Source organism: Esox lucius, chromosome 11, assembly GCF_011004845.1.
Source record: "Esox lucius isolate fEsoLuc1 chromosome 11, fEsoLuc1.pri, whole genome shotgun sequence".
Classification (NCBI taxonomy): Eukaryota; Metazoa; Chordata; class Actinopteri; order Esociformes; family Esocidae; genus Esox; species Esox lucius.
In genome coordinates, this window is record NC_047579.1 from 53,366,119 (window position 1) to 53,393,373 (window position 27,255).

General features: G+C 41.9%; 3 protein-coding genes across 5 annotated transcripts in view; 1 reads left to right on the plus strand and 2 right to left on the minus strand.

Annotated features, from left to right (window-relative positions):
- The window catches only part of mettl22 (methyltransferase like 22), a 27,752-nt gene extending 14,300 nt beyond the window's left edge, over nt 1-13,452 (minus strand). For 2 of the 3 annotated variants that reach the window (XR_002197475.2, XM_013136153.3), the window contains exons 1-5: nt 13,359-13,444; nt 8,342-8,480; nt 8,045-8,234; nt 4,408-4,532; nt 2,883-2,923 (exon numbers count right to left, since the gene is read on the minus strand). Coding sequence is in view for 2 of the 3 variants with exons in the window: in XM_013136153.3 (XP_012991607.2) it covers nt 2,883-2,923; nt 4,408-4,532; nt 8,045-8,234; nt 8,342-8,447 (462 nt within the window). In the remaining variant the exon portion in view is untranslated. Of the gene's footprint in view, nt 1-2,882; nt 2,924-4,407; nt 4,533-8,044; nt 8,235-8,341; nt 8,481-13,358 lie in introns of all 3 variants that reach the window. The other variant, XM_013136154.3, reaches the window with a different exon arrangement.
- On the minus strand, nt 8,493-15,432 carry LOC117595234 (multiple epidermal growth factor-like domains protein 10). Its single transcript, XM_034295161.1, has 2 exons — nt 15,355-15,432; nt 8,493-10,221 (listed from the first exon to the last, which is right to left on the minus strand). The coding sequence occupies exons 1-2, from the start codon at nt 15,430-15,432 to the stop codon at nt 8,569-8,571; spliced, it is 1,731 nt and encodes a 576-aa protein (XP_034151052.1). The 3' UTR covers nt 8,493-8,568.
- Nucleotides 15,433-18,948: 3,516 nt separating this feature from the next.
- The window catches only part of LOC105013477 (transmembrane protein 114), a 50,496-nt gene continuing 42,189 nt past the window's right edge, over nt 18,949-27,255 (plus strand). Inside the window, exons 1-2 of the mRNA XM_010875026.5 lie at nt 18,949-19,359; nt 23,332-23,409. Coding sequence (XP_010873328.2) covers nt 19,179-19,359; nt 23,332-23,409 — 259 coding nt within the window. The 5' untranslated portion in view covers nt 18,949-19,178. The remainder of the gene's footprint in view (nt 19,360-23,331; nt 23,410-27,255) is intronic.

The window sequence follows — 27,255 nt, forward strand, 5'->3', positions numbered from 1 at the left end:
GGCAAGTGTGACAATCATTTAAGTATTTTTTCTCAGAACTAGGTAAAGCAGATTAACTTTTAAAAGCAATATATATTTTCCATAACTTTATCAAACGGTATTATATACCATTACAAAGCTCTGAATCTGGACCTTTATAAAATGCAATAAAAAGCCAAACTCAAATTTTGCGATAGGAACCTGTTCCTGAATTCTGTCACATGGCAGTAAACTAGGAGACTAGGGCTTTGCATTGGTGTTATCAAGTCGATAGCCCCAGTAGAACCCCAGAGAGACCGGCAAAGACGCCCCATTTGCATAGCCTATTCATTTGGAGATATGGACTCCTCTCAGTTCGATAACTCATGTCACCTATAAATTGGCTGCGTAATTTGGATTTTGTACATTTGCAGGGCCTAATAAACAAATGAAAATACTATGGCCTGCGTTCTTGGAAATAATCGTTCTTTGTATTGTTTTCTTAATAATTTTATTATTATTTTTTTTTTAATGTATTTTTTTGGTATGATCTGTCATTCAATACAAGAATGTTATTGTATTCTTCAAATTCATTACCCATTTTAAACAAATTGTGTAATTTATAATATTTAAGGCTATTCTATATAATATGATGACCCGGTAGGTGAACTGATGCTCTGGCTGGATGGGGATGCTGTGGAGATTGTGTATGCAGGTTTTCTGAGCTACATCATCATTACTTGGACACACCTGGTGTCTTAAGTCTGAATAAGTCCCTGATTAGAGGGTTGCATTGAAAAAATGTGTGGAACGGGCTTCGAAGGCCAGATTTGAATACGCCTGGTATATGCTAATAGGGCCGATTCATATGCTAATAGGGCTGATTCGTATGCTAATGACGACAAATGGCGTTTGGCTCTGGCGGATACTGGGACTCTGAAAGGCATGGCGGTTCTAGTGTTATTTTTATTCACAAACTGAATACCATCCCACGCACATTTCACTAACATGTTCACTTATGACTTCCCATCTTCACTCAACGTTTTGCCCTTGGTGACGTCAATCTAGAGCTAACACCATAGTTCCAGCCATAGATGATAGAACATGACTAGTGTTAAGCGGGTGTGAAGTGGCTTGACGTTTACGTCCAATCTATGCTTTATATACAGGGGTTAAATTGGGGCAGACTAGAACAGGGGGGAGGAACAACCCATATAATACAAAACAGAACATTATTTGACTGCCCATCATTTGCTTAGTTTTACTTGCAGCCGTATTTGCTGTCAAGAGCCAATCATGTTTCAGCGTTGTTAGACGGCGTCCCGGTCATCGCCGTAGTACAGAAAGCGCAGTGGGAAATGCGGGCGCCTATGAAGAGAGGCACAGCATGCAGACTTCTGTAAAATCTAAAATCTACTTTTGAACCGTGCTCGGGAGGTACGTTTACTGTCCGCTTAACAAAACGTTATAACAAAAGCGATAATCTTAGGTACAATTTACCCATCATAACGTCCAAGTTTGTTTATCACATTATGTTGAAATGGAGCTTGCTAACTTGGTTCGCCTGGCGTAACATTAGCTGGTGGCTTAGTGATTAAGTCCCTTACAGTAGCCTATGTCAGCTAATTAATTTAATTATTAAAGCTGAACAGAACATTTACTAATAAATATGATAATACTGTCTTTTACTTGCAGTGTAATACTACACTAGCTCATTCAGGCCAACTACAGTGGCTATAAAAAAATCTACACAACCCTGTTAAAATGCCAGGTTTTTGTGATGCAAAAGAATGAGACAAAGATAAATCAATGTTTTTTATTTTCCCCCCTCAAAGATTTCAGTTTGTTTTTCAATTGAATTGTTCACATTATAGCTCACATTACAGGTGGAACAAGTTCTGACATTATTTATCTTTGTCTCATTCTTTTACATCACCAGAACCTGGGGTGTGTAACAGGGGTGTGTAGACTTTTTATCCATTGTAACTGATCACACCAACTTATTGTATCTGACAGAGAGACAACAGGACTGATTATTCTCAAGGGTATTTCGTTGTGAATTTGTATTATTAGTTACTACACAATAAGAGTGTAAGCCAATTAAATGAATGAATGAAAAGAAACAACACAAATATGTCTAGAGATGTATTAAATGTAAAGTAAAGGCCTGTAGTTCTGTTTAATATCTAATATAAACCTTGCATTTGCTTTTAGATTAAACAAATGCTCAACATAATATAATGGGTATAGGTATGATGTTCTGGCACTGTCCCCGGTGCTGAAGTGAAAAGGATTACAGTACTTAGTGTTAACCTACCGTATCCGTTAGTTGTTTATTAAACCGGTGATTCTTCAGGCAATATGGACGGTGATATATTTACGGTAAGCTGCCGACCCTCCACACCCGTTTAGGGGCAAGAGTTCCCTCACTTTCCAAATTTCCAATTTAACCCATTATATGGTTCCAGCTAAAAGCTGACGACTTTACTCAATTCTAAAGATGCATTTACTGCAATATATTTCCAAGAAAGGAGAGTGTGACCAAGTTAAAAACAATTGTTTGATATGGAATATTAAACATGTCAAAACTTTATATTGAGGGCTGTGGTCGGACAACTTTTGGTTAGATGTTTGCTTAGGCTGCTGCTTAGAGAATACGCATCGAGCGTACGTTCCAGAATAGGACCCAAGGATAATATTCTAGCAAAATACATGACATTAGTATTTTCTATCATTTATTTATTGAGCTCAGACAGAAAATAACAGCTCACAGATGTGCAGTGTATATCATTAAACTTTCGGACAATAGCGAAAGTTTAATGATCTAATGGTCTTCTGGATGAAGAGAGAGCATGAGAGAGGAAAGATTGAGCCAGAGACAAAGCTAGAGACTGTAAACGAAGGGGAAGTAAAATATGACTCACCTGTTTACCAACATCTTCTAAAGGTGTGGCCATGGTGTGTTCTGTAGAGAAATTGAAATACCCTGTAAATAGACAGTATATTGTAGTAATAACACAGAAGGGATGTGGTATGCAGCCAACACATCAAGGCTGAGAGGGCTGTTCAAATGTTACCAGGTCCCAGAACAAATCAGTTGGATGGGCATTAGATTTCCATTGAGGAGAAAGTTATTTTACCATGTGGCATCATACATAGTTAATGGGTGTTAGTAAAGACAAGGGATGAATCAACTGTAAAATATATAACCATTTAATTTGGCATTAACACCTCCAGTCCTGTCTGAACAAAATACTATGCACCAAATGTCCTTCAATTTGCTAGCAACTGAAACAACTGCACAACAGAAAGCAACCAAGCCAGAGACACAGCATGTAAATATATTTAGGCAGTGAAACAGTGGGAAAAGAAAATTAAGGTTAAGAGACCACTGCAAATTGTAACCCTTCTGTTCCTCACTCAAAATTTTCCTTTTCTACTTTTTTGAAAAGATGTTTCAGTCTGCCCCAATTTAACTATACGTGGCCAGTGAAACAGCGTCTGACTATACGTGGCCAGTGAAACAGCGTCTGACTCTACGTGGCCAGTGAAACAGCGTCTGACTCTACGTGGCCAGTGAAACAGCGTCTGACTATACGTGGCCAGTGAAACAGCGTCTGACTATACGTGGCCAGTGAAACAGCGTCTGACTATACGTGGCCAGTGAAACAGCGTCTGACTATACGTGGCCAGTGAAACAGCGTCTGACTATATGCTATTTAAAGGTATTTATTTTAGACATTCCCTGGGTATACTGCGTCAATTACCACAGCCAACCAGCTTCAACCTAATTTATATTCCCATGTTAACACAGTCTACTGCACTGAGATCTCAGGACAAACTTGTCTCTTGGATAGAAAATGCAAATCTTTTAAATTCTAAAGTGTGTTCATACTAAAATAATGTGGCTGACTTCACATATAGTGTTTGTGCCCAAAGCTAAAATTTAAGGACCCCATCCTGTTAGATTATGTCCAATTTTGATCTTCAAACAAAATCATGAAACTGGAAACATCATGGGACGACATCTTGAGTCCAAGATATTGATCTTTGTTAGATCTTCGTTATGTTCTCCAATAATAAAAGTTTAACACAGTCTTTTATGCCAGAGGAGGCGATCAATGATCATATAGCCAACCCCTAAACAGCCTATACATCCTCCAATCAGAAATGTTTATTCTATTTTCAACCCATGTATGTTCTGTAGTGTCCATGGGTCTATTCATGAGACCTATGACAGTCACACACACACATACAGTCTTCAGGTTCCTAGCAGGATGGACGGCTTTAATGGGAAACAGATGTCTGCCTTGTCTCCTCTGTGGACTTTCAGTCAGTCCTTCCATGCATCATTTCACAAACACTGGGCAGTAAAAAAAACAGAGCTCAGAAGAACAAATGGATTTACAGAGCAGGCATAAACAGCAGCAATCAGAATGATTTTCTTACCAATCTTGATGAGGTCTCTAGATTCCTCCACCTCCTCCTCCTCCTCCTCCTCCACTTCTCCTGCCTGGCTGAGGATAACCGGGTGGACCATGTCCCGGTCAGTGCACCTTTCTGGGAGGTTGTGCCTGCAGGACCATTTTATAGATATAAACCCTTCAGTTATGGAACTGGCCGTCCAGACTGCACCAAAATAAACATTAAGTGCATTAAAATGTGCAAATGAAAGCCTTTCCACCTCATTTTACAGCCTGTCCTCCAAATGTATCACTATAAAAACATACCTCTGTGCATTTTTCTATTTGAGACATTTAAAAGCCACTTATATCCAGACTGACTTACAGTTGTGAGTGGATACACACCCATTCTTTACACTAGGTGTGAGAATTACAGCAATGAGTGGATACACATCCATTCTTTACACTAGGTGTGAGAATTACAGCAATGAGTGGATACACATCCATTCTTTACACTAGGTGTGATAATTACAGCAATGAGTGGATACACATCCATTCTTTACACTAGGTGTGATAATTACAGCAATGTGTGGATAAACTCCCATTCTTTACTCTAGGTGTGATAATTACAGTAGTGAGATAATTACAGTAGTGAGTGGATACACATCCATTCTTTACAATAGGTGTGATAATTACAGTAGTGAGTGGATACACATCCATTCTTTACAATAGGTGCGATAATTACAGTAGTGAGTGGATACACATCCATTCTTAACACTAGGTATGATAATTACAGCAGTGAGTGGATACACATCCATTCTTTACACTATGTATGATAATTACAGTACTGAGTGGATACACTTCCATAATTTACTCTAGGCATGATCATTATAGCTTTTCCCCCCAAATTTCATAATATCTCATTTGTAATTGCGGCCCCGCTTCCTCACTCCAACTCTCAGTGAACCCAGGGCAGTTAATGTCACTGTGACGTCCTCCGCCGGTGTAGACCCGCTTCCGCGCTCCACCACTCATGAACGCGCCCCTAACTCCACCTCTCATGAACGCACCCCTAACTCCACCTCTCATGAACGCACCCCTAACTCCACCTCTCATGAACGCACCCCTAACTCCACCGCTCATGAACGCACCCCTAACTCCACCGCTCATGAACGCACCCCTAACTCCACCGCTCATGAACGCACCCCTAACTCCACCGCTCATGAACGCACCCCTAACTCCACCGCTCATGAACGCACCCCTAACTCCACCGCTCATGAACGCACCCCTAACTCCACCGCTCATGAACGCACCCCTAACTCCACCACTCATGAACGCACCCCTAACTCCACCTTTCATGAACGCACCCCTCGCTCCACCACTCATGAACGCACCCCTCGCTCCACCACTCAGGAACGCACCCCTCGCTCCACCACTCAGGAACGCACCCCTCGCTCCACCACTCAGGAACGCACCCCTCGCTCCACCACTCAGGAACGCACCCCTCGCTCCACCACTCAGGAACGCACCCCTCGCTCCACCACTCAGGAACGCACCCCTCGCTCCACCACTCAGGAACGCACCCCTCGCTCCACCATTCATGAACGCACCCCTCGCTCCACCACTCAGGAACGCACCCCTCGCTCCACCACTCATGAACGCACCCCTCGCTCCACCACTCAGGAACGCACCCCAGTCATCAGGTCCCAATCACCCTCATTCTGGGCACCTGTGTCCCCACCTGTGTCTGGTTTATGCCCCTGTTTAATTCGGTTCAGTTCTCCCTGCCCTTTGTGAGGTATTGTTTGTCACTCCGTCATTCATTACTGAGCCTTCTGTTTTCGCCGTCGCCTAGTGTTATTCTGATATCGATTCTGGTGTTTTGACCATAGCCTGATCTGCTCCTCGACTTCGTCTCTAGCCCTGTGATTTTGTATTGTTTCGTATCTCGTGATTCTGACCCTAGCCTGTACGACCGTCCTTCGCCTTGCCCTACTTGGAGTTCATCTCCCTTATAAACCGCCTGCTCCGCGATTGGAACCAGCCTCTCTCCCTCTCCCTTTCCCCATTCATTACAGTCACACATCCAACTACACTGCTCAAAAACATTAAGGAGAATACACAATCACAGTATAACACCAAGTCAATTAAAGGTTAGGGATGTCAATCTGTCCAGTAAGGAAGCATAAGTGATTTAGAATCAATGTTACCTGTATTTGTACAAATGAAAGTGACAACAGGGGCACTGGAGAGGCAACAGCAAGACAACCCCCAAAAAGGGAATGGTTTTGCAGGTGGTGCCACAGACTGTTACTCTCTCCTTATCCTTCCTTACGGATTCTTCTGTAGTTATGCATTTTGCTGGTGTCCTAGTCACTGCTGGTAACATGAGGCGGAACCTGCAGCCCATTCAGGTTGCACAGGTAGTCCAGCTCCTCCAGGATGGCACATCCATGTGCTGTTGTAAGAAGGTTTGCTGTCTCTCCCAGTACAGTTTCAAGAGCATAGAGGAGATACCAGGAGACGGGCCGTTACACAAGGAGAGCTGGACAGGGCCGTAGAAGGGCATCAACCCAGAAGCAGGACTGTTACTGTCGAAAGTTAATTTATCAATATCTGCTCCTTTGTGTGAGGAGGAACAGGAGGAGCACCACCAGAACCATTCACTATGCTGCATGCAACATCATCCAGCATGGGTGGGTCAGTGATGGTCTGGGGAGGCACTACCTTGGAGAGTCACACAGACCTCCACATGCTAGCCAACGGTACCCTGACTGCTGTTAGGTACCGGGATGAAATCCTCAGACCCATCGTCAGACCTTACGTTGGTGCAGTGGGCCCTGGGTTCCTCCTGGTGCAGGACAATGCCCGGCCTCATGTAGCCAGAGTGTGTAGGCAGTTCCTGGATGATGAAGGCATTGATGCCATTGACTGGCCCTCACGTTCCCCAGACCAGAATCCAATTGTGAACCTCTGGGACGTTATGTATCGGTGCATCTGACACCACCAAGTAGCACCACAGACTGTCCAGGAGCTCACTGATGCCCTGATCCAGGTCTAGGAGGAGATCCCCCAGGACACCATCCATCGTCTCATCAGGAACATGCCCAGACATTGTCAGGAGTGCATACAGGCATGTGGGGGCCATACAACCTACTGAGTCACATTATGAGTTGCCATGATGAAATTCACGCAAGTTGGAATCATTTATTTTAATTTTCAATGTGAGCTTGAATCCAGCCCTCAATTGGTTGCTTTTGGTTTCCATTGACTGTTATGTCATTTTGTTCTCAACTAATTCCACAATATACAGTAAAGATTTTGATATTCAATATATTTTGTTCATAGAGACCTGATGTGTGATTTGAGTGTTCATTTAATGTTTTAGAATAGTGTATTTAGAGAATGTATAACAAGTGGACTAATGAAGTACACAGTGCTGTTTTTTGTAAAATCTCTCTTTGTATATTAGTATAGTTTGCTCGAACATGTCTGCGGAAGATTCACAGTTTGATGTGTTTTTGAAACGTCAGCTTCCTTACTATATGTTACCATAAAAAACACAAAAACAAGACAAGTTATTTTGGAGACAGGCAAGTTGTCCAGTATGGTGGGAGTTGTAGTCTTTGAGTGTAGTTCAGTGAAGGCTTTTGAGCTTTGGGATTCCTATTGTAACAACTGACCTCCGTGTGACCTCAAGGTCTCCGTCTTCATCCAGAGGTGGTTCTACCCCTCCATCAGTCCCACTCCTCGTCTCATCTCTGCTTCTGCTCTCCTCCTGGGTGTCACAGTCTAACCCTTCCCCTCTGTTTGGGGATCCAAGGTCACAGCTTTCCTCTCTGCTCCACAGGATTTTGAACCGGGAGATGAACACTGGACACACAAGGTCAGATCAGTAAACACACACACACACATAGATCAACTGGGTGTGCACGAATACACCCACGTTGCAAGAACACACACACACCCCCCTCTGGTACCTGGCTGTCCTACGCCGTTGAGTCGTGTCATCATGTGGCTGGAGTTTGGCAACAGCAGGTGAACGTCAGACAGCACAGTGTTGTGGTGGAAAGTGATCTGGTCCATGATTCTCCCTGCATGTCGTCTACCTGCTGACACCTGGGGAGACAGATTCACAACCTCAGATACTAAACGCCAAGATCACACATTCTACCAGGGCATGCCTTTGACTAATACTAAAACAACATCATCCACTACTAACACAACTACAACATCCACCACTATTAGAACATCTACCACTAACACAACTACAACGTCCACCGCTACTACAACAACTACGACTAACACAACTACAACATCCACCGCTACTACAACAACTACCACTAACACAAATACAACATCCACCGCTACTACAACAACTACCACTAACACAAATACAACGTCTACCGCTACTACAACATCTACCACTAACACAACTACAACATCCACCACTACTACAACATCTACCACCAACACAACCACATCCACCACTACTACAACATCTACCACTAACACAAATACAACATCCACCGCTACTACAACAACTACCACTAACACAAATACAACGTCTACCGCTACTACAACATCTACCACTAACACAACTACAACATCCACCACTACTACATCTACCACCAACACAACCACATCCACCACTACTACAACATCTACCACTAACACAACTACAACGTCCACCGCTACTACAACATCTACCACTATTAGAACATCCACTACTAACACAACTACAACATCCACCACTACTACAACATCTACCACTATTAGACCATCCACTACTAACACAACTACAACGTCCACCGCTACTACAACATCTACCACTAACACAACAACATCCACCACTACTACAACATCTACCACTAACACAACTACAACGTCCACCGCTACCACAACATCTACCACCAACACATCTACAACGTCCACCGCTACTACAACAACAACATCTACCACCAACACAACTACAACATCTACCACTACTAAAACATCTACCACTAACACAACTACAATATCCACCACTACTACAACATCTACCACAACTACAACATCCACCACTACTACAACAACATCTACCACTAAAACAACTCCATCTACCACTAAAACAACTACATCTACCACTAAAACAACTACATCTACCACTAACACAACATCCACCACTAACACAACTACAACGTCCACCGCTACTACAACATCTACCACTAACACAACTACTACGTTCACCGCTACTACAACATCCACCACTACTAAAACATCTACCACTAACACAACTACAATGTCCACCGCTACTACAACAACATCTACCACTAACACAACTACAATGTCCACCACTACAACAACATCTACCACTAACACAACTACATCCACCACTAACACAACTACAACATCCACCGCTACTACAACAACATCTACCACTAACACAACAACATCCACCAGTAATACAATATGTACCACTAACACAACTATATCTACCACAACTACAACAACTACCACTAACACTACTACAACATCTACCAATAACAGTACTACAACATCCACCACTACTACATCTACCACTAACAATACTACAAGGCCCACTAATACTACATCTACCACTAACACAACTACATCCACCACTAACACAACTACAACATCCACCGCTACTACAACAACATCTACCACTAACACAACAACATCCACCAGTAATACAATATGTACCACTAACACAACTATATCTACCACAACTACAACAACTACCACTAACACTACTACAACATCCACCACTACTACATCTACCACTAACAATACTACAAGGCCCACTAATACTACTTCTACCACTAACAGTACTACAACAACGGCCACCACTACTACAACACTACTACTACATCAACATCTACCACTAACACTATTACAACAACATCCACCATTGCTACAACACTACTACTACATCAACATCTACCACTAACACTATTACAACAACATCCACCACTACTACTACATCAACCACTAACACTACTACAACAACATCCACCATTACTACAACACTACTACTACATCTACTATTACTGTGGAATAACAACATCCACCACTATTACTACTACTACAAAATATACCACTACAGTAGCTCTCTACCCAGGTAGTACTACAGACTACACGCACTAGTTGAAAGCAGCTGGTTTGCTGTCCCTTCAATCTGCTGGATCGGTCGGGCTGCATGTGTCGTGCTCGTGCGTCAAACAGCATTTTTTTGTGATACAGTATAGCTAAAACCTGAAGTAGGCCTACTTGTTGGCAGTTTAAGCTAACCCAGCCATCACCTGCAGGTTTAATACGGGAGTGGATCCCCAACAAAGAAAAACAAACAATCTCATCCACAGAAAATAATGAGGACCTTCTGAAAGATGGCGATACAATGAAGGTGTTCCAAGAACATGGCTGGAGTTTACGGAGAGGGTTATATTTGCAGTGTGTCGTGTCAACGCAAAGGAAAAGTGCAGAGGAAATTCCTTCAGTGTTGGCACAACAACCTTGAAACTGGAGAATACACTCACCTAAAGGATTATTAGGAACACCTGTTCAATTTCTCATTAATGCAATTATCTAATCAACCAATCACATGGCAGTTGCTTCAATGCATTTAGGGGTGTGGTCCTGGTCAAGACAATCTCCTGGACTCCAATATAAATGTCAGAATGGGAAAGAAAGGTGATTTAAGCAATTTTGTGCGTGGCATGGTTGTTGGTGCCAGGCGGGCCGGTCTGAGTATTTCACAATCTGCTCAGTTACTGGGATTTTCACGCACAATCATTTCTAGGGTTTACAAAGAATGGTGTGAAAAGGGAAAAACATCCAGTATGCGGCAGTCCTGTGGGAGAAAATGCCTCGTTGATGCTAGAGGTCAGAAGAGAATGGGCCGACTGATTCAAGCTGAGTGCAACTTTGACTGAAATAACCACTTGTTACAACCGAGGTATGCAGCAAAGCATTTGTGAAGCCACAACATGCACAACCTTGAGGCGGATGGGCTACAACAGAAGACCCCACCGGGTACCACTCATCTCCACTACAAATAGGAAAAAGAGGCTACAATTTGCACAAGCTCACCAAAATTGGACAGTTGAAAACTGAAAGAATGTTGCCTGGTCTGATGAGTCTCGATTTCTGTTGAATAAGAACATGGATCCATCATGCCTTGTTACCACTGTGCAGGCTGGTTGTGGTGGTGTAATGGTGTGGGGGATGTTTTCTTGGCACACTTTAGGCCCCTTAGTGCCAATTGGGCATTGTTTAAATGCCACGGCCTACCTGAGCATTGTTTCTGACCATGTCCATCCCTTTATGACCACCATGTACCCATCCTCTGATGGCTGCTTCCAGCAGGATAATGCACCATGTCACAAAGCTCAAATAATTTCAAATTGGTTTCTTGAACATGACAATGAGTTCACTGTACTGAAATGGCCCCCACAGTCACCAGATCTCAACCCAATAGAGCATCTTTGGGATGTGGTGGAACGGGAGCTTCGTGCCCTGGATGTGCATCCCACAAATCTCCATCAACTGCAAGATGCTATCCTATCAATATGGGCCAACATTTCCAAAGAATGCTTTCAGAATCAATGCAACGTAGAATTAAGGCAGTTCTGAAGGTGAAAGGGGGTCAAACACAGTATTAGTATGGTGTTCCTAATAATCCTTTAGGTGAGTGTATATAAATTCACAAAAGCTCACAATGTCACCATGATTGCACGTCAGTCACCAGAGTACAGTCTCTGCGCCTCCAGGCTTTTAACTTAATATTATTTTATATATTAAGTCCTCAATAAATTATAATTCTTGCACTTAACAGCGAATACCCCTGAATGTGTTACAATTTTGTGTTGAAACAGTTGAACAAATATTTCTGCATACAGTTAATGTTACTACCATTATCACTGCTCTCTACTATAGGGCTGATTGAGACTCGCATACAAGACCAAGATGACATGCTAAATACTACTAACAGGAAATTGCAATAGTAAAAAGCAAGGTATTTTTTTGGCTGGTAAAAAATCTTTCTGTCGTACATTATTTTATCTAACAGCTGCTTTGGCTGGTAAGCCAAAAAGTTAATTTTGTGCCCTGGCGCTGCCACTACAGCAACCTCTACAACTATAGCTACTCCTACTTTCACTGGTCAAATTCTTTTTGTAAAAGACAATCTGGACCTTTGCCAAAAGCAGACAGAAACCATAGACAGATGAGCCAACAGCTAAATATATTATCAGGCCCTTAGACAAAGACAAAGTGAACAGTCAGGGCAATAAAAACTACATTTGATGTAACCATGGCTACCAAATAAGGAGAGATTGAAAATGATCGGTATTCATTATAAGAACAACATTTAATAAAGGGGAACAAAAATCTCTAAATTGATGAGTACTGTAATTTAGTATACAGTTCTTGACAAGATCCGACAAGTGGATTTATTCGATACAGCATCAGTCTTTGCATGCTGTCACTCTCCTTTCCGTTATTATATAGGTAATGAAGATACTATTTAAACACTAGGTAAAACAGTATACGCAACAGCTTGTCCATCACTCACTCGTCCACTACAGTCGTGGTGTAACTTGCTATCTAACAATCCATAATGTATCAACGACAATGTTCAAAAAATCCATGTCAAGTACGTCTTCATTTGATAACCAAACAAACTAGCAAATAACTAGTTAGCTAGCTAGGCCATAGCTATGGTAGGCACTTCTGACAAATGTAAACGAAGGGTTAGGGTTAGAAGGGGTGAAAGAAACACACTGAACATAACAGATTGCGTATTGTGTAGTTAGCTACTGTAGCTAAAGTAACTTTCAAACGGAATGACAAGGTCAAGAGACTAGCTCAATTTAACCACGATGCTTACAAGCTAACGTTAACTAACAAGCTAATGGGGTAATTAAAATGATGTACATAAATTAAATGACATAATCTAACAACAAAATGTGTAAAACACGAACTGAAATCTAAGCTTACAAACAACGCACAGCAGATTCGCTGCTGGTCCCAAATGTCGCCTTCCAAACACCATTGAACCTACACGTGCCGCATTATTATTACACCTACCAACACAGGAAACAAAATACACACAAAACGTTCCGCTTTTAATATGGATTTATTTAATCGTTTTTAAACCAGTTATGTAAATTGAATTGAGGGCAGCATCTCATTTTCTATGAAGGACCAAAGGAGTCAAAACGAAATAAATAAACCTATAATTAGTTAAATACATACATTATTTTAACTGGCAGATTATTATGAAATGTGATTGATAATGCCACCTATACCCTATGTTAAAATATGTCTGCTAGCGTTAGGCTGCAAGTAAAGTCTCTTTAATTTGGGTTATAACAATATAATAGTAGTTGGTCACATATTGAAGCACAAATACTCCACAGAAATCTCAGTTGGGAGAGAGTGATCAGACCCCACTTGGATGTTTTATCATTCCCTAATGATTATCTGTTTGAGCATTATCGTTTTTCTACACAATCAATCATTTATCTGAACAATATTCTCAGCCATCATATCGTTCCTATGACAAATCATGGACAAGCTCTCAGTTAAGAACAAATTATTTTTGTTGCAGTTTTCTGTATAACATCGTGATTAGGAACTACACTGTTGCTAACCACTGACAGAGCATTGAGCCAGACCCAACTACACTGTTCCTAATCACTGACAGAGCATTGAGCCAGACCCAACTACACTGTTCCTAATCACTGACAGAGCATTGAGCCAGACCCAACTACACTGTTCCTAATCACTGACACAGCATTTAGCCAGACCCAACTACACTGTTCCTAATCACTGACACAGCATTTAGCCAGACCCAACTACACTGTTCCTAATCACTGACACAGCATTGAGCCAGACCCAACTACACTGTTCCTAATCACTGACACAGCATTGAGCCAGACCCAACTACAAGTTACTTCCTCTTTGGGGGTTCAGGCTGGGTGTTTTGTAAAAGCACTTTGCAACAACTGCTGATGTAAATGGGCTTTATAAAATACATTTGATTGATTGATTGCTTGAGGTGATGAGACACAAGCCTATCCTGAAAAAACATTATAAAGTGACTAAATCATTTTTGAAACAAATCATAATCTAATAAAAATGTCTAACTGATTACATTAACACAATGTGTGCAACACTTAAAACTTGAAAATGATACTCATAAGTAGCACTTGGATTTAATTATACTAATAACTGAAGTGATTGGGGTTATATTAGTCCTATGAAGCTCATATACATATTCAGTTTAAACAGTGAGAACAGTTATTTAAAGGGTAACCTTCCAGCTTAGGTCATTCAATAGGAGAATGGGTGGTAAGGGGTGAAATATTATTTTGTAACGAATGTAAATAAATACAAATTAATTTAACTGAAAATACATAAAATTATTTATTTTAATAAAAATTTCAAGGAAATGTATTTTATTTTCATGGTTTTTGTTTGTATTTTTTTATTGTATTTTTCTATTTTCATCTCAATGCCATTGTGAGGTTGATCCCCAGTTGTGACCTGAGACAATACCATGAGGTCCCTGAACACAACTCTCCTCTCAGGTTGCAATCACCAGATTTTAACCACCTGTATTTGTTCTGTGTTCCCCATTTAGTTCAGGGCTGTGTCTCACTGTGGTTGTGAGGTATTGTTTGTTTTAAGCGCAACTATACTAAGCCCAGTTTTTGTCTTGTCATATAGATTGTGAAAATCCTTCTTTGTGTCCTGACCTGGGCCTGCCTTTTCCTAACTGCTGTTTTCTAGATTTTCCCTTTGGTACTTCTGCTCCTGTCCAAGGGACCATTTGCCAGCAAGGACATCACCATGGACAATAGCCAAAATTCACAGCCTGTTCATCCATCTGTGACCAACTACTATTATATTGTTATAACCCAAATTAAAGAGACTTTACTTGGAGCAGCCTAACACTAGCAGACATCTTTTAACGTAGGGTACAACTGACCTTTGGCTTGTTGAACACCAAAGCAGTCAAAACGCAACAGAAGACGATGAGTACTTCGTTTTCAGACTTGTTTGGCATATCAGCGGACGGTATGCATCTGCTCTGAGTGAACTACTGCTGTTGGGAATTCAAAGCTGCCCAACTCATGTGATGTGCGGTAGCCTGGTTAATATCTTGAGGCCGTCTTTATTCTGTGTCTTTATTAGGTTTTGGAGAGAATCCCAATCCGGAAAATTAACAAAATCTTTGACAGTTTTGCTCAGTTAGAGTACACCTCACTGAAGTCTAATATGAGGGCTTTGCAAACTGTTTGGAAGTTCACCCTTCTTCCAGCTGGCAGCAAATCACTTTTTCTTTTAATGGAAGCCCTGCTTTAGACCTGTCAGATGTTTCCTCAGTAACTGTGTGTCACCCATAGACACCCACAGAGGCCCAGTCCCCTCCTGTTGGGTATTTAGAAGCCCAGTCCCTTCCTGTATGTTATTCAGAGGCCCAGTCTTCTCCTGTTGGTTATTTAGAAGCCCAGTCCCTTCCTGTATGTTATTCAGAGGCCCAGTCTTCTCCTGTAGGTTATTTAGAAGCCTAGTCCCTTCCTGTATGTTATTCAGAGGCCCAGTCTTCTCCTGTAGGTTATTTAGAAGCCCAGTCCCTTCCTGTATGTTATTCAGAGGCCCAGTCTTCTCCTGTAGGTTATTTAGAAGCCCAGTCCCTTCCTGTATGTTATTCAGAGGCCCAGTCTTCTCCTGTAGGTTATTTAGAATCCCAGTCCCTTCCTGTATGTTATTCAGAGGCCCAGTCTTCTCCTGTAGGTTATTTAGAAGCCCAGTCCCTTCCTGTATGTTATTCAGAGGCCCAGTCTTCTCCTGTAGGTTATTTAGAAGCCCAGTCCCTTCCTGTATGTTATTCAGAGGCCCAGTCTTCTCCTGTAGGTTATTTAGAAGCCCAGTCCCTTCCTGTATGTTATTCAGAGGCCCAGTCTTCTCCTGTAGGTTATTTAGAAGCCCAGTCCCTTCCTGTATGTTATTCAGAGGCCCAGTCTTCTCCTGTAGGTTATTTAGAAGCCCAGTCCCTTCCTGTATGTTATTCAGAGGCCCAGTCTTCTCCTGTAGGTTATTTAGAAGCCCAGTCCCTTCCTGTATGTTATTCAGAGGCCCAGTCTTCTCCTGTAGGTTATTTAGAAGCCCAGTCCCTTCCTGTATGTTATTCAGAGGCCCAGTCTTCTCCTGTAGGTTATTTAGAAGCCCAGTCCCTTCCTGTAGGTTATTTAGATGCCCAGTCCTGTCCTGTAGGTTAGGAGATTCCTGATTCTGTTAGGAGAAAGACTGCAATGTGCAATCACAATGGCAAGATTTGTGAGAAAAGAACAACCAAAGGAGCAGCAACAACACTGTACACATAACCAATATTAATCTGAATATATTCTCCTTTTTCACAATGTACATAACTTATATTGTAATATTATTGTGTGTAATGTTTTACTTACAACTTCATAAGATATAATGTTTATATACTTTGGTTTTATTTGTTATTTATTGTATATTTTCTCAGCTGTTTTGGCCTGTGCCAATAAAGACTTTACATTTACATGTCCCAGAGAAAAAGCAGCTTCTGAGCCTCTTCAGTATTGAATGATAAATGTTTTATGAACTTTTGGCAGGCACATCATCCTGTAATAAAAAATTTATAAAAAATTATAGAAAATTAGTCTGATGCACAAAAACAATATGAATTATAAATGTCGGAACAATTTTGAATACATTTACTGTATTTAATTTCAACATTATTAGTGTTTTATCAGCATTTAGAAATTGAAATACGTTATACAACAGTTTACCCGCGGTAACGTCTGATAGCAGCCAATGCTGACAGAGTTCCAGTTAGAACAACTACGAGACAGGAAGCAGTCGTTCCCCTTGCTCAGCCAGAATCGCTGCTTTTGTGGAGCGATGTCTTCCTCTGTGAAAATTGTCATTGTGTTCAAAGGATTGCAAGTTTGAATAAAATGCTAATAATGCATGCTAATAAGGTGATGTGAAGTACATTAAAAAGAATATATATATATATATTTATACATATTGTTTTCCACTTGGAAAGTAGGTAATGTGGGTGGCACGTAAACAATGTTGGGAGCTCTTAACAGCACTGAAGAGCACACATACAAAGAAAAACATCCTGAAGTCTCTTAAAAACGCAGGGTTCACCATGAGGTAGCAGAACAAACAACTGTACCATGCCTTGATACAACTCTATTGGAGGGATGATTTCACACCATTCTTCCACCACAGGCTCAATCATTTAGTGTTTTGTTGATGGTGTTGAAAAGTCAGAAGTAGATCTTTAAACAGGATATGTGACCAGCATACATACACTGACAGGTAGGACTGGTCCTGAGAATCATAACTGTCTTCAATGTATATTTTATTGGTGTCCCAACATTGCCCTCTTTTGGCGTAGCACAGTACTGCATCCTGTGGATTGATGGTAGAACGAGGGTGTGAAATGCTGTCCAAACTAGGATGAAAGGCACAAAGAGAACATGCAGTTCATCTTTTTGATAACACTTTTTTTGGATAATCAATCTGTCAATGATCTACAGACTATCTACAGACTATCCACCGACTATCAACAGACTATCTACAGACTATCTACAGACTATCCACCGACTATCTACAGACTATCTACACACTATCCACCAACTATCCACTGACTATCTACAGACTGTCTACAGACTATCCACCGACTATCTACAGACTATCTACAGACTATCCACCGACTATCTACAGACTATCCACCAACTATCCACAGACTATCTACAGACTATCCACCGACTATCAACAGACTATCTACAGACTATCCACCAACTATCCACAGACTATCTACAGACTATCCACCAACTATCCACAGACTATCCACCAACTATCCACAGACTATCTACAGACTATCCACCAACTATCCACAGACTATCTACAGACTATCCACCAACTATCCACAGACTATCTACAGACTATCCACCAACTATCTACAGACTATCCACCAACTATCCACAGACTATCTACAGACTATCCACCAACTATCCACAGACTATCTACAGACTATCCACCAACTATCCACAGACTATCTACAGACTATCCACCAACTATCCACAGACTATCTACAGACTATCCACAGACTATCTACAGACTATCATCATTTGTTTTAACTATCTGCTAGTTCTAACCCTAACCATGAACCTCATCCTATCCCTAAGCCTTATATTAACACATAATCTAAAACTAACACTAATCTTAACTTTAATAACTATTTAGTTTGTTTTTGATACTTTGATAATAGTATGAATATCTATAGCGTAATCTACAGATGGTAATTTTGAGGCTCCAAAAAAAGTGGAATGATCTTTTTCTAAATCTTTTTTTAAATGTGTTGGCCTCTCTGCTCTCCCTCCCTCCTTTCTGTTCACTCACTTCTTCCTTTCTTTTCTCTGGTCCTCTCTATTCAACACATATTTCAAGTCTCCACCTCTCTTTCAACCCTGCTCTCCCCTCTATCTTTTCCTCTCTCTCTCCTCCCCTGTCTCCCACCTCTTCTCTCTCTCCAAATCCTCTCTTGACTTTCCACCTCTCTCCTTTCCCTCCGCTCTTACTCACCTCAGTCTTTTTGTCATCCTCTTCTCTCTCCCTCTGTGTGTTTTCATCCTTTCAGTCTCTTATGCTCCCCACCCCCTCTTCCTCACAGAGTCTCCCTCTCTCCTCTCCTCATTCTGTCCCCTTTCTCTCTGTACTCTCCTCTCCTCATTCTGTCCCCTCTCTCATCTCCTGCTGTCCAGAATGGTGAGACTGACGCTGGGGATTCTGGCAGTGTTTCTGGCTGTGTGTGGAGTGTCCAGCTTTGTGTTGCTGGGGGTGGCTATTGGGACGGACTACTGGTACATCATAGATGTCTCTCAGAGGGATGGCAGCTCCAATATCTCCCTCAGCTCGACCTCGGGACTGTGGAGAACCTGCAACTGTGAGTCCCTCATGTAATGTTCATTGATTTATTTCAGCATTATCTGAGCCCCATTTTTAGTTTGCTCTTTAGTGCTTCCATGCTAGCCGTGTGCATGTTTTCGGCGGGGGGTCAGACGAATTGTGAGTTGAGACCAAATCAGGGAAGGCAGACTCAGAGTGCAGGGCTGAAGAAGCTCACTGGCTGTTATGTGGTTGAGGAGCCAGACTGGGTGACAATGTGATGTCTCTCTACTGTAGCCAACCAGTTTGTCAGAACCTTGTCAAAACAAACCTGACAGCTGTTGGCTGAAGCAGAAGAACTCTACTGTGGAAACCCTGGCTAGAATAGCTGTGCTGTTTATGACACTGACAACCAGGCTAGAATTGCTGTGTTGTTTATAATGAGACTGACAACCAGGCTAAAACTGTTGTGTTGTTTAGAGTTAGACTGACACCCGGGAATATAACTGCTGTCTTATTTTGAATGAGAAAAACAACCAAGCTAGAACTGCTATGTTGTTCATAACGAGTCAGACAACCAGGCTAGAACTGTTGTGTTGTTTAGAATAAGACTGACAACCAGTCTAGAACTGCTTTGTTGTTTATATTGAGTCAAACAACCAGGCTAGAATTGATATGAGGATATACAAATCAGATATACAAATCAGTTTCCCAAAAAGTTGTGATGCTGCGTAAAATGTAAATAAAAACAGAATGCAATGATGTGCAAATAATTTAAACCCTATATTCAATTGAAAATAGTACAAAGACAGCATATGAAATGTTGAAACTAAAATATTTAATTTTTTCTAGAAAAACATATGCCCACTTTGAATTTGGTGTGAGCAACACGTTTCAAAAAGGCTGGGACAGGGGCAACAAGGGACTGGATTTGTGTAATGCTAAAACAAAACCTGGTGGAATATCACACAACTAATTAGGTTAATTGGCAACAGGTCAGTAACGTGATTGGGTATTAATCATTCCAGAGAGGATGGGTCTGTCAGAAGTGAGGATGGGGAGGGGTTCACCACTCTGTGACAGACTGCACGGGCAAATAGTGCAACAATTTAAGAATAACGTTTCTCAAAGTAAAATTTAAAAGAGTTTGGGAACCTCATAATCTACGGTACATAATATCATTAAAAGGGACAAGGCCGAAAACAAATATCTGATGGCCGTGATCTTTGGGCCATCAGGCGGCACTGCATTAAAAACAGACATGATTCTGTAGTGGACATCACTGCATTAAAAACAGACATGATTCTGTAGTGGACATCACTGCATTAAAAACAGACATGATTCTGTAGTGGACATCACTGCATGGGCACAGGAACACTTCAGAAAACCACTGTCCGTGAACACAGTACATCACTGAACCCACAAATGCAAGTTAAAACTCTAATATGCAAAGGAGAAAAAATATCAATAACATCCAGAAACACTGCTGTATTCTCTGGGCCTGAGTTCATTTGAGATGGTCTGAGGCGAAGTGGAAAACTGACAAATCAAAATTTCAAGTTATTTTTGGGAATAATGGACGCCACGTCCTCCGGGCTAAAAAGGAATTGGACCATCCGACTTCATATCAGCACACAGTTCAAAAGCCAGCATTCGTGATGGTTTGGGGCTGCATTAGTGCACATGGCATGGGTGACTTGCACATCTATGAAGGCACCATTAATGCTACACAATATACAGGTGCTGGTCATATAATTAGAATATCATCAAAAAGTTGATTTATTTCAGTAATTCCATTCAAAAAGTGAAACTTGTATAATGTATACATTCATTCCACACAAACTGATATATTTCAAATGTTTATTTCTTTTAATTTTGATGATTATAACTGACAACTAATGAAAACCCCAAATTCAGTATCTCAGAAAATTTGAATATTGTGAAAAGGTTCAATATTGAAGACACCTGGTGCCACACTCTAATCAGCTAATTAACTCAAAACATTTGCAAAGGCCTTTAAATGGTCTCTCAGTCTAGTTCTGCAGACTACACAATCATGGGGAAGATTGCTGACTTGACAGCTGTCCAAAAGACGACCATTGACACCTTGCACAAGGAGGGCAAGACACAAAAGGTAATTGCTAAAGAGGCTGGCTGTTCACAGAGCTCTGTGTCCAAGCACATTAATAGAGAGGCGAAGGGAAGTAAAAGATGTGGTAGAAAAAAGTGTACAAGCAATAGGAATAACCGCACCCTGGAAAGGATTGTGAAACAAAACCCATTCAAAAATGTGGGGGAGATTCACAAAGAGTGGCCTGCAGCTGGAGTCAATGCTTCAAGAACCACCACGCACAGACGTATGCAGGACATGGGTTTCAGCTGTCGCATTCCTTGTGTCAAGCCACTCTAGAACAAGACACAGCGTCAGAAGCGTCTCGTCCGGGCTAAAGACATAAAGGACTGGACTGCTGCTGAGTTATGTTCTCCGATGAAAGTAAATTTTGCATTTCTTTGGAAATCAAGGTCCCAGTGTCTGGAGGAAGAGAGGAGAGGCACAGAATCCACATTGTTTGAAGTCCAGTGTAAAGTTTCCACAGTCAGTGATGGTTTGGGGTGCCATGTCATCTGCTGGTGTTGGTCCACTGTGTTTTCTGAGGTCCAAGGTCAACGCAGCCGTCTACCTGGAAGTTTTAGAGCACTTCATGCTTCCTGCTGCTGACCAACTTTATGGAGATGCAGATTTCATTTTCCAACAGGACTTGGCACCTGCACACAATGCCAAAGCTACCAGTACCTGGTTTAAGGACCATGGTATCCCTGTTCTTAATTGGCCAGCAAACTCGCCTGACCTTAACCCTATAGAAAATCTATGGGGTATTGTGAAGAGGAAGATGCGATACGCCAGACCCAACAATGCAGAAGAGCTGAAGGCCACTATCAGAGCAACCTGGGCTCTCACAACACCTGAGCAGTGCCACAGACTGATCGACTCCATGCCACGCCGCATTGCTGCAGTAATTCAGGCAAAAGGAGCCCCAACTAAGTATTGAGTGCTGTACATGCTCATACTTTTCAAGTTCATACTTTTCAGTTGGCCAACATTTCTAATAATCTTTTTTTTGTATTGGTCTTAAGTAATATTCAAATTTTCAGAGATACTGAATTTGGGATTTCCATTAGTTGTCAGTTATAATAATCACAATTAAAAGAAATAAAAATTTGAAATATATCAGTCTGTGTGTAATGAATGAATATAATATACAAGTTTCACTTTTTGAATAGAATTACTGAAATAAATCAACACATTTTATGACCAGCACCTGTATATTGTGTAGCATTAATGGTGCCTTCATAGATGTGCAAGACAACCATGCCATGTGCACTAATGCAGCCCCATACCATCACGAATTCTGGCTTTTACAGGTTTTGAAGCAACACATCAAGTAATCAAGACAACATCTCTGTCAGGGAAGGCCTTGCTTATTTCACCAAGACAATGCCAAACCACATTCTGCACATATTACAACAGCATGGCTCCATAGCAAAAGAGTCCGGTGCTAAACTGGCCTGCCTGCAGTCCAGACCTGTCACCCATTAAAAACCTTTGGCACATTGTGAAATGAAAAATATGACAAAGGAGAACCCGAACCGTTAAGCAGCTGCAATCCTATATCAAGCAAGAATAGGAAAACATTTCACTTTCAAAAGTACAGCAATTGGTCTCCTCCCAAACGTTTTCAGATTATTGTTAAAAGAAGAGGTGATGCAACACCTCCCAGCTTTGAAACGTGTTGCTGGCATCCAATTCAAAATGGGTATGTATTTTTCCAAAAACAAAAACAATCAGCATTTGATATGCATTGCATTCTGTTTTTATTTACATTTTACACAGCGTCCCAACTCTTTTGGAAACAGGGTTCTCGTTAATGGGCTGGGTGGTAATTAGGGGGGTGTAAGTGATTGGAGACATTAATACCTCATGAGGATTGAATGTAGTTGATCTCTGTGTTCTGTTCTGTATACTCCCCAGCCCAGAAACAGTGTCAGCCATTCGTCAATCCGTTTGAAGGCGGAAAAAACATCACAGATACTTACAGGCAACTATTAAGTAAGAACACTTACACCAACATAACACTACTAATATATTTACACTAGTAAAACACACTAATAAATACTTACACTAATCAAGTGTTTACAGTGACATTATCAGCCCTTAGTGGGTGTGGCCAGCCTAGCATATCTACGGAGTGGCTGGAGAGACAGCCCTTAGTGGGTGTGGCGAGTCTAGCATATCTAAGGGCTGTTCTTACGGAGTGGATGGAGAGACAGCCTTTAGTGGGAGTGGCCAGTCTAGCATATCTAAGGGCTGTTCTTACGGAGTGGCTGGAGAGACAGCCCTTAGTGGGTGTGGCCAGTCTAGCATATCTAAGGGCTGTTCTTACGGAGTGGCTAGAGAGACAGCCCTTAGTGGGTGCGGCCAGTCTAGCATATCTACGGAGTGGCTGGAGAGACAGCCCTTAGTGGGTGTGGCCAGTCTAGCATATCTAAGGGCTGTTCTTATGGAGTGGCTGGAGAGACAGCCCTTAGTGGGTGTGGCCAGTCTAGCATATCTAAGGGGTGTTCTTACGGAGTGGCTGGAGAGACAGCCCTTAGTGGGTGTGGCCAGTCTAGCATATCTAAGGGCTGTTCTTACGGAGTGGCTGGAGAGACAGCCCTGTGTGGGACCAAGGTGCCTTTAGTGTGATTATAAACCAGTTGCCAAAGCAATTAGAGTAAAACACTATAGTATTTAAGGCAATATAAAGTCTCTTATAAAAGGTGTTTCAATACTGAATGCTGATAGCTGTGTTACGTGAGACCGTATACCATGGCTGTAGTCTGGTTTATAACAGCAATAAGTCATCTCAGGGTTTGTGATATTTTGCCAATATACCATGGCTGAGGTCTGGTTTATAACAGCAATAAGTCATCTCAGGGTTTGTGATATTTTGCCAATATACCATGGCTGTGGTCTGGTTTATAAGAGCATTAAGGCATCTCAGGGTTTGTGATATATTGCCAATATACCATGGCTGTGGTCTGGTTTATAAGAGCATTAAGGCATCTCAGGGTTTGTGATATATTGCCAATATACCACGGCTAAACGCTATGTCCAGGCACTCTGCAGCCCATCAAGCCTTAAGCTTCAAGTATTTATTGATTGTCTGGCCCATTTCTCACATGCTGTGCTCACATTCTTTTAATCTTTGGCTTCAACAAAAAACAGTGGGGAGGGGGGCTGGGTATCTGTCATGAATCCCCCGAATCTCCGGCTTAAGTGGTGAGTGACGTAAAGAAGAAGGATGCATGAGCTAACAGGGTGGCGCGATTGTCAGAAAGAACTGTGACTGGCAAGACGGCGTTCAAAGGAAACTTCAGCACGTTAACAACAGTGTTGAACGGTTCCCTTTTGGCCTGGTGTTATTAAACGTATCAAACTTAATGACAGATGAAGGCAGATGATCAGCGTGAACAACGAGCTCTAGAGAGTAACGCCACACTACTTCAGCAATGTGGACATGAAACGTTTCCAAAACACTAAAAAATCTGATAGAAAGAAGCTCTCGTCTCCCTTCCAATGGACCAATGACAAACATTGGGAGGTGCGAGACCATCCAACTAATCACAGTTTGTGCCTTGCTAACGCGCCACGAGAAAAAGCTAGGTGGAGCCAGAGGCCCCTAATGGTCAGAAGCACCTGGGCCCGGGCCCCATCTGCCTGGTCCATAACGCGGCCCTGCTAATAATGAAACATGACGTCAAGCTGTTACCTTTAGTACAGGAAATACCATTTACAAATACAGTTAACATGAATGAAAGATGAACAATGAAATTAACAAGGTCAGGGTCAAGGGTAACACCAAGGTCATTTGTTACCTTCACGAGTGCAGTCTCAGTACTGTGATGGGGTCTGAAACCGGACTGGAGCATTTCATAAATGTTATTTGTCTTCAGAAAGGCATTCAGTTGTTGGGAAACACATTTTTCTTAGATTTTTGAGAGGAACGGCAGGTTTGATATTGGCCTATAATAGTTTAATATCTGGATCCAGATTAGATTTTTTTAATGATTTACAAAAGATACAAATGCGTATGTGATACAATGTGTGGACACAGGACATGAATTCATGTATCTAGTTGATTGCATGAACAATGGGCTAAGTGATATAAACTATTCATAAGATAATATAATGTGTTAATATGATTACAGTGGGCAAGATATTCAGCTATACATGGTTTCTAACCAATTGCTCATTGTAGTCTTTGTAAAGGTAGAATAAATAAATCACTAGAGAGAGGTGGACACAAAAATAACTACCTAATGGCGAAGTATCAGTTATTCATGGTTTATAGCTACTGTACCATGGGTCATTAGTTAGTCATTGTTAATTTAGGATAATTAATCCCTGAAGGGGACACAAAATAATGACCCAATAGTGCGCTATCAGTTATTAAGCGTGCCTCAGTTGTGTCCCTAATCATCACGGGCGTAAAGGTGGGCGTGCATAACCAGATTAGTGAGCGAGGAATTGCTAGTTTAATCTTCTCGGGTTTTGGTTGGTTAAAACAGCATGCATAAGATAATATTAGCTGACCCATAAAGAATGTGATTTAGTAGGTTAATCTAATATTGACGCATCTTTCTCAAAACAATGACAAGCAATACCTGGTGTTTTAACTTTTTCAGACAGGACTAGAAGATTTGACAAATATTTTTCAGATAGCGGTAACATGGCGCTGCATTCAAGATAAAACATTAGGCTATATGGAATTGATCACGATATTTGAGGAGAAAAGGTGTCTCGGGAAGCTCTGCCAAAGGATGATGATTTGCATTTGTTGCAGCCACCTCAACTCCATACATGTAGGCCATGTCATTCTGCTTGCAGAAAAGTCTTATCATTGATTATCATTGGCTGCTGATGACATTGGCCCTTCAACACATCAGATACCCAAACCCAGGGACCTACAGACCATACACAAGGCCCTTCAACACATCATATACCCAAACCCAGGGACCTACAGACCATACACAAGGCCCTTCAACACATCAGATACCCAAACCCAGGGACCTACAGACCATGCACAAGGCCCTTCAACACATCAGATACCCAAACCCAGGGACCTACAGACCATACACAAGGCCCTTCAACACATCAGATACCCAAACCCAGGGACCTACACACCATACACAAGGCCCTTCAACACATCAGATACCCAAACCCAGGGACCTGTATACATCAATACAAGTAGCTTCTTTTAAGCTTTTTACTTTTGTCAGTGCACTGAATCAAAAATAGTTACAGGCAACACAGAAATAAAAATCTATTAGGGTAAAATGATCACAGTTAACACAGAGATAGCAGGAGATTGTTTCATTTACACAGATGCTATTTCTCCTGTGTGATGGCAATTTCTAAAGTCCTATTTACGAAAATGGTAGGTAAGACAGAGGAAAACTCCATACCATACCATACCATCTTCTTCCGCTTATCCGGGGCCGGGTCGCGGGGGCAGCAGTCTAAGCAGGGATGCCCAGACTTCCCTCTCCCCAGACACTTCCTCCAGCTCTTCCGGGGGGACACAGAGGCATTCCCAGGCCAGCCGGGAGACATAGTCCCTCCAGCGTGTCCAAGGTCTTCCCCGGGGTCTCCTCCCGGTGGGACGGGACCGGAACACCTTCCCAGGAAGGCGTTCCGGAGGCATCCGAAACAGATGCCCAAGCCACCTCAGCTGACCCCTCTCGATGTGGAGGAGCAGCGGCTCTACTCTGAGCTCCTCCCGGGTGACCGAGCTTCTCACCCTATCTCTAAGGGATCGCCCAGCCACCCTGCGGAGAAAGCTCATTTCGGCCGCCTGTATCCGGGATCTTGTCCTTTCGGTCATGACCCAAAGCTCATGACCATAGGTGAGAG

Excerpts from the sequence above, each read along its gene's own strand:
- LOC117595234 (XM_034295161.1), bottom strand. The coding sequence starts at position 15,432 with ATGCCAAACAAGTCTGAAAACGAAGTACTCATCGTCTTCTGTTGCGTT. Across the intron at positions 10,222-15,354 it reads TGGTGTTCAACAAGCCAAAG|TGTTGTAGTAGTGGTGGCCG; the intron begins GTCAGTTGTACC and ends ATGTAGTAGTAG.